The sequence below is a fragment of the Doryrhamphus excisus genome, linkage group LG1 (assembly GCF_037039965.1).
Source record: "Doryrhamphus excisus strain RoL-2023G ecotype Guam linkage group LG1, RoL_Dexc_Guam_v1.1, whole genome shotgun sequence".
In the NCBI taxonomy this organism is placed as follows: Eukaryota; Metazoa; Chordata; class Actinopteri; order Syngnathiformes; family Syngnathidae; genus Doryrhamphus; species Doryrhamphus excisus.
The window spans coordinates 9864509-9872274 of NC_136357.1; the positions used below are offsets into that span (position 1 = coordinate 9864509).

Here is a 7766-nt window from a genome sequence, read left to right on the forward strand (position 1 = left end):
TTTGCTAGTACAAGTTTGTGATTAATTGCATTAAATAATGCTAGGTTATTGTTGGCTCCAAATTGTCCATAGGTATGAATGTGAGTGTGAATGGTTGTTTGTCTATATGTGCCCTGTGATTGGCTGGCCACCAGTCCAGGGTGTACCCCACCTCTCGCTCGAAGACAGCTGGGATAGGCTCCAGCATGTTCAAAAACCAGTGCCACCAACTGGTGAAAATGTATATCTGCCGTAACTTTGTTATGCATGGTCGGATAGTCTTGAATTTTTTTTTTCGGTGTGTTGGGTCAACCTCTGGCGTGTTGGCTCATCACTGCTTGCAGTTTTAATTATAATAATTAATTTAATTATAATAATTAAAACTGCAAGCAGTGATGAGCGGGCTCGAGCACCCCGACACGCTTGGGGGTACGCATGAGTCGGGGATACACCACCCCCCCTTATGTTTTTTGTCAAAAATCGCAAAATTCAAACTCTGGTATTTTATGCCATTTTTGGGTGCTTCTGGGGCCCCTGTTGAGTGTGTGTGAGGTTTCCACTGTGTTTTTGACCAGAAAAGTGCATTAGAATCAAGTTGAAAAAAACTGAAAAAAAAGATACACCCCCCCCACCCCCTTACGTTTTTTGTCAAAAATCACAAAATTCAAACTCTGGCATTTTATGCCAGTTTTGGGTGCTTCTGGGGCCCCTGTTGAGTGTGTGTGAGGTTTCCGCTGTGGACCAGGAAAGTGCATTAGAATCAAGTTGAAAAAAATGATACATCCCCCCTACTTTTTTGTCAAAAATCACAAAATTGAAAGTCTGGCATTTTATGCAAGACTGGAGGGTGACCCTACCCACCCAAAAAAATTTGGAGACGTTCCGACCATGCATAAGGAAGTTATGGCAGATATACATTTCCACCAGTTGGTGGCGCTATAGCGTCTATCTGCTGTAACTTTCTTCTAAATGGTCAAATTGTCCCCAAATTTTTTATGATGGGTTGGGTCAACCTCTGGTCTGTGACTGTGTGTGTACATAGACACTATAGCGCCACCAACTGGTGGAAATATATAACTTCTTTCCGCATCACCTGGAAATGGAAGTAATCATGATAAAAGCACTAATTATTCAGTGATATAAAGGTAATATGCTAAAAGTACTGATTGTGTCTATCAGTTTAGAGAAGGAGACAGTCGGTGGTCCTGTGTTGGAGAACACATTTTCGATGTCCTCACAGAAATGAAGACCGCAAAAAATCGGACAGAAAAGGTAAATGGAGACAACTTGACCAGCAATATAACAAAACTAACAAACTAACACACCATTGTCTTCAGTTATATTGGGAACTCCAGCTCCTCAATGTCAACGCTTCCGTGAAGTGTCCACACCAAAGCTCCTGCTGGGTTCACACGGGTAGCACACAGGTATTGTATGAGTGTATTTACCTGCCATGCAGTTACTGTATAGGAGCTTCCTCCACATGCAGGGAAAGACACGGATGGAAGAAGGAGAGCACATCTGCAGTGTGAGAGGCCTCCGCAAGGCAGCCAGACAAAGCTGGGCCAGGTAAGAGGATCCAAATATTAGAACCAGTTCTCTGTATGAATTAATAGTCTATATTTCAAATAAAATGTGTTTGTGTCTTTAGGCTGGTGACAGAGGGTGTGCAAAGTATACTGGCCTGTCCCAGGAAATGTAACGACACAGGGGTCAGAGGTCAAGCTTGGGGCTGTGTGTCCGTGTCAGACACGCTCCTGTTGATGGAAGTGAAGTACGACGTTGTCATTCGTTTGCTTTATACTGACATGTTACAAGAACACCACAGTAAGGGCGATACGTCTGGACTTTTATAACGTACAACAAGTGTGTGACTTGTGTCTTTTCCTGTGATGTTCCAGCTGTCAATGTTTGGGAGGCTCTGTCACCATGGTTACGTGAAAGAGAAGAGGTTTGGTTAGAAGATCTTGCAGAGGAGGCTTTGGAGTCCAACGACATGCTCCGTTTGGTTGAACTGCCGGGAGCGTTTAAAGTGTACAGGTGATTTTTTTTGTGGTGTTGCTTAATATTTGTATGCATTTGTCTGAAAAGATTAAAAATAATCTATTGGAAAATGTACTTATAAAACAAATGTTCATCCATTCATTTCTATTCATTTCTATACCGCTTATCCTCATTAGGATTGCAAGTATGCTACATAATATATATAATATATATTCACAGTATAAAACTTTTTTTTCCTTTTCTAAGAAAAAAAAAATACATTTACGTGTAGAAAAGAATCATAAGGTTACTAGATTAGAGTTTGTTTTTATGCAAAAAACAAGTATTTTTTTAGCATTGCTAAAATTGTATTTTGGGGGGAATCATTTTACCAAAATATGTATATAAATATAATAAATATAAGAATAAAGTTGTATTTTTATTGCAAAATAAAACTTACATTACATAATGTCAGATTTTTGTGAAGAAAAAATTACTAGGAAAAAAATGTTTTTCAGGCAAAAATATATATATTTGACACAATTAGAATTATTTTGCTATAGGACAAATATTACAAGAAAATGTCCTAATGTTACAAAAATCTGAAAAGTGAATAATATATATTATATAATAATATATAATAATATTATATAATAATATAATATATATATAATATAATAATGATATAAGGCTTGATTCTTTGATATTTACAGTTTCATTATTGTACAACACTTTGACTTGTAATACTTATTATTTTTTCCTTTATTCAAGTCATTTTTAAAATGTGAATGTAAATATTTGTACTTCTACTACTTTTAAATGTGTAATCAGGCTTGTAAAATGGTCCTACAGGGTGGGGCCTGAGTCCAGTAGAGAGTACTTCACTGCTGTTTCCCTCCTGTACAAATTAAACACATCACGGCAACAAGAAAGAAAAAGCCTAACGAGCTTGGCAGAGAAGTACACGTTGTCATTAAACTTCAATATTAAGTTAAATATAACGACTATAAATATAGAGATGCTTGTGTCTTTTCAGGCTGGATATGGAGAGTCTGAGACTGGCGTGTCTCCATATTAGGTTTGTGATGCTCAGAGCTGAAAGAGAAAAAAGCTGCAACGATGCGTATTTGGGAGTACAGCAATACTGGGACATGTGGTAAGACATAAAGTCTTACACTGTACTTCATCAATGTACCTGTTTAAATACTTCCTCTTTACAGGCCACATGTTCACAGTCCATGCAGGCAAGAGAAGGCTGCTTCATTACTGCACAGTGAAGTACAAGAACCCATTAAAGACTGGCAATCATCACAGCAGGTCCTACTCATAACATTGGCTTACATACATTGGCTTACATAAGCAACCTGAAGCAGCCATTAGTCACATGGGAACATTCATTCTACTGTTTACTCAGCAGGATCTGCTCCAGTTGCTGGTGCTCACCCAGGAACAGGAGAGGAAGCACCTGGTCTATTTGCTACGTGGACTCACCCCGGAGGACGTGCAAAAACCAGGTTCCACAAAGTCTCCTAAAGCAGGTAAATCAATATTATTTATTAGCGTTGATGAGTCCCACTGATGAGAAAATCCTCAAGTTCCTCCTGCCTATAGATTGTGTAGAAAGGCTGAAAGAAATCCGCTCCGCCTGGAAAGAATGCAGTGACAATGAGAAACCCCAGTGTGACATCATCAGCGGCCCCCCTACTGAGTGGTCCCAGGACCAGCTGGAACAGGTGTCCTTGATCCTCTTGACCCATGTCTTAGAGCTCCAAGAGAGGGAAGCATCTTCATTTCTTCACGATCTGACGAACAAGGTAAGACAGGTGCCTTATTCAACCAAATATATTACAAGATTTCCTTTACTGATCATGAAAACGTGTTTTTGGAGAAAAATTACTCATCACTTTGTTTTAATGGTAATGGTAATGGTAATGGTTTTATTTCATTTAAACATGCATTAGATTACAATTGAATGCATCACATAATCAGTTCACAGTTCCACGTGTCCAAAAGGAGTAGGAAGAAGCAGAGCTTATTAAATCCTACCCCTCCATCTGGTACTTTTACAATCAGTAACTGTTACATTTGTTCACTTCCTGCTTTCCTAATATAGTTTAAGTTTGTTTTTTATTATTTTATTTTTGTCAAGTACCAAAGTACGAGGTGATATGATCATCCAATGACATAATGGGTACCATAGTAACTGTCAATATAGTGATATATATAGCACATCATGACTGGTTCAAGACTCTTCATCCTTGTATTTAGCAAACATCAACTGCTTGTTTTGTTTCTTGAATTCGTTCATCATTGTGCATTGTTTGAGGGTCTTACTCAATTCATTCCATAGTTTGATTCCACATACTGAAATGCTATGTTTTTTTAACGTAGTCCTAGTTGTAGTTGTCGTTTTAATGACGTGTTTGCAGAGTGAGCAGCAACTCCAGGAACTTCGGGCAGAGCTTGAATCCAAACTCCAAACACATCACCACTCCAACCTGCTTCACCTCATCAAACCAACGTCTACAACTTCAGACTCTTATCCAAACCAGGAGAAAGTCCAAGATCAGTTCTGTTGTACTGGACCTAATGAAAACCAGAACCTCACTGCTGGAACATCTCAATCTCTGACAACAACCGATGCAATCAGCAGTCAAGTAAATGGAGTCCAAACTGAGGAAGTACCTAATAAACAGGGGGTTTGTGCAGGTACCACCTACATGTCAACAACTCATCCTAACCTGAGCTCAACCTGAAACTTAACCCTAACCCCAACACTACCCGTTGCCCTAAACTAGACCTGAATCCAGACCAGTCTAACTAGAACCCATACCCTTAATATTGGCAGACCTTTTTGATTGACCTGCAGTAGCCAGGTCTAGAGTGTGCAGTCAAAGTACTTGCTAGTAATACCCATCTATTTATTTCAGGCTGTGGAGTGACACTGGGGAGCCTGCCCTATTTGGAGGTCTTATGTGTTCCAGATTTAAATGCTGGAGAAGGCGGGCACTGTGAGGAGGAACAAGACACTAAAACAAGGAACCAGGACTATGATGAACAGGACTCCCTCATCACTCTGGCTTGGAGCACACAGACAGAGGACCACACCGGGCGAGATCATCTCCAAACTGAGCCATTTGAGGGGCACAGCATCGCTGAACATTGCAGAGCAGCGGCTGGAGAAAACCACATCGAGACTCAGACCCAGATCGCACATACGATGTTAGGACAGCAGGAGTCTCTGGACATGAAGCAACGTGGATTCTGCTCTGTAGTTTCCAGTGAGACAATTGATGAGGACATGGTGAAGGTGTGTTCCTCACAGAGAAGCTAAATATATGATTTGACCTCTACGGTTGTTTGTCATTGGATGTTCCAACTAACCATATTCCTAAGTTTACATGGACAAAGACACAAAATGTACCTCCACGTTGTCCCTCATATTTTATCCCTGCAGGGACACTCCAAAAAAACAGAGAGGAACACAGACGTTGATTCATCTTCACTGACGAAGGACGCCAGTGGGCGAGTTTCTGCAGTGGAACGAGAGAAGACAATGCGTAAACTGGTGGACGTGCATAGACGGGCGGAAAGGAAACAGCAAAGAGACAGAGAGCGACAGCAACTGAGGGTGAGAGACAGGTGTCAAAAAAGACAACTGATATAATGACGGACAGCTGCCATTCTGAGACACTATTCTTTAGGTTCAAGAGCGTCTGTCCATCATCCAGAGCAGAAAGGCAGAGGACAATTTATTTGGCCATAAACACAGAGACAGGATGAGACATTTGACAAAAGAGCTATCCCAGGTAATGACTTTGTATCATTGAAAAAACACATCAGTGAAATACACTGAAACATACCTTTGTTCTTTAGGAGAACAAGAGTCAGCAGAAGACGCTGGTCAGAGAGCAACTGGAGCAGCTCCGAAGAGAGCGTTCTTTTATTATGCAGTCCAGAAGAAAAAAGTATAAATTCACAATTCAGCAAACACAAACCCACAAATTCTGAATGTGTGTCAAAAAAAGTAAATAGTAATAGTCAGGAACCATTCTATGACAGCGTATTCGGGCCACATTGGAAAAAAATGTCTGAGATTTTGAGAATAAGGTTGTAAATTCAAGAGAAAAAAAAGTTGTAATATCATGTCATACGGAAAAGAGGCTCTTCAGGATGAAAGGAAACTTTTATTTATAACGTGGCAGCAAAACAGAGCAAAGAACAAAGAGTTTTTTCGCATATATTTACAACTGTCATTATTTTAAAACTCTGTCATAACAGACATTTTTCTAGTAAATGGACAACTTTATTCTCAGAAATTTCCAATTTTTTTCTTGAAATCTCAGATCATTTTGTGACAGTGACCTGTAGCTCTGGAGTCGCATGTAGCTCGTTCACCCTTCTGTTGTGGCTCTACTCTAGCTTGTTTATGTTTCTGTGTAGTCGCAACACCATCCATCACCAAATGGTGGAACATCAGTCAGTATCCAGATCCGTCACCTATTCAAGCGAATGCGAAAATAACATTCATAGTTGTGGACTGATCGCAGCGGTAGTTTGCGGGGGTGCTCCCGGAGGACTCAACCAATCCTGTACAAGGGCTCTTGCCTTGGCTGTTTTCAGTCAATGTTGGCCTCCGCCCAAGCTGCCCTTTGTCACCTATTCTGTTCATAAGTTACATGGACAAAATGTCTAGGTGCAGTTATGGTGTCGAGGGAGTTCAGTTTTGGAGCCATAGAATCTCTCTGGTCCTGATGGCCTCTTAGGGCTGTGACCTTCAGCGTTTACTGTGACGGCTTGCATCTGGGTGTGAAGCTTCTTGGATGAGACTCAGCACCTCCAAAGTCTAAAGTCATGGTTCTCAGTCACTAAAGGGTGGAATAGAATCCTTCAGGTTGGGAATGAGTTCATAATGAGGTGACCTGCGGTATGAACGTAGCCATAGGAGCATATACAAGCTGTAGGGATTCGCTGTGAAGGTCATAAGCAGAAATATCAGTGTCATTGACCTTGTTTGACTCGTTTTTTTTTTATGCCAACAGCGCAAATAAGTGACAATTTTCATGTTGCACCACTGTGTCACAATTTAGTCAGTCATTGGGTTAGGTATACATAACAGCATGTACAAATATAAATTTCATTGGTTTGGGCCCTAAAAAACCCCATAATATAATCTGTTTTAATCTGTAGGAACACAGCTGGATTGAAGGAACTTCTGGATCCAGTGCATCCCCAAGGCAGAACAGGAGAACGGGTGGACACTGACACTCCAACTTAGTTTAAGATACAACTTAGTTTAAGATTACTAAATGGATAATTGATTCAAAACGCATGTCATGTCACATTTTTGCTGTGGAAATGAACATTAAAATATCATAACTGCTCCAATGAATGCTTCTATTCAATAAATCCCTTGGTTTAACAGACCCATCCTCTTAAGTTTAGGTACTGTAAATAAATGTCCCCTATTATTGGCATTTACGGTACTTATACAAAAAGGGCTTGCAGAGAACGTTTATTATACAGTTTAATTACCATCTGGACAAACATAAGCATTAACAATAATATCGCTTAACAATCCCCTCCCCTGAAGTTGTGACCTACCCTCTGGGACCAAATGTACATACACTGAAGCGCCATCAAGTCCTTATTTCATACCAAAATTGGCCAAGATTAACATGATTGGGACAATTGAGGGTACTGCTGTACACAACAAAAGGATTGTGGCTGTGCTGACTTGTGTGTGTGTAGCAAAGGGGTCAATATTGTAACATGTCAAGAAAATAGGTTTGTCCAACAATTAG

At 40.2% G+C, this 7766-nt stretch overlaps 1 protein-coding gene across 1 annotated transcript; it reads left to right on the plus strand.

Annotated features, from left to right (window-relative positions):
- The first annotated feature begins 4376 nt into the window (after nucleotides 1-4376).
- On the plus strand, nucleotides 4377-7386 carry LOC144899838 (uncharacterized). The gene is made up of 6 exons (XM_078793661.1): nucleotides 4377-4619; nucleotides 4835-5272; nucleotides 5420-5593; nucleotides 5667-5771; nucleotides 5839-5930; nucleotides 7153-7386. Exons 1-6 carry the CDS (start codon nucleotides 4377-4379, stop codon nucleotides 7238-7240), a joined length of 1140 nt encoding a protein of 379 aa, XP_078649787.1. The 3' UTR covers nucleotides 7241-7386.
- Nucleotides 7387-7766: the final 380 nt, after the last annotated feature.

What these genes read in the sequence shown, in the direction of transcription:
- LOC144899838 (XM_078793661.1), top strand. Translation starts at nt 4,377, where the DNA reads ATGACGTGTTTGCAGAGTGAGCAGCAACTCCAGGAACTTCGGGCAGAG. An exon ending in CCGATGCAATCAGCAGTCAA is followed by an intron (nt 4,620 to 4,834) that starts GTAAATGGAGTC and finishes GACCTGCAGTAG; the next exon opens with CCAGGTCTAGAGTGTGCAGT. An exon ending in TGACAAAAGAGCTATCCCAG is followed by an intron (nt 5,772 to 5,838) that starts GTAATGACTTTG and finishes TTTGTTCTTTAG; the next exon opens with GAGAACAAGAGTCAGCAGAA.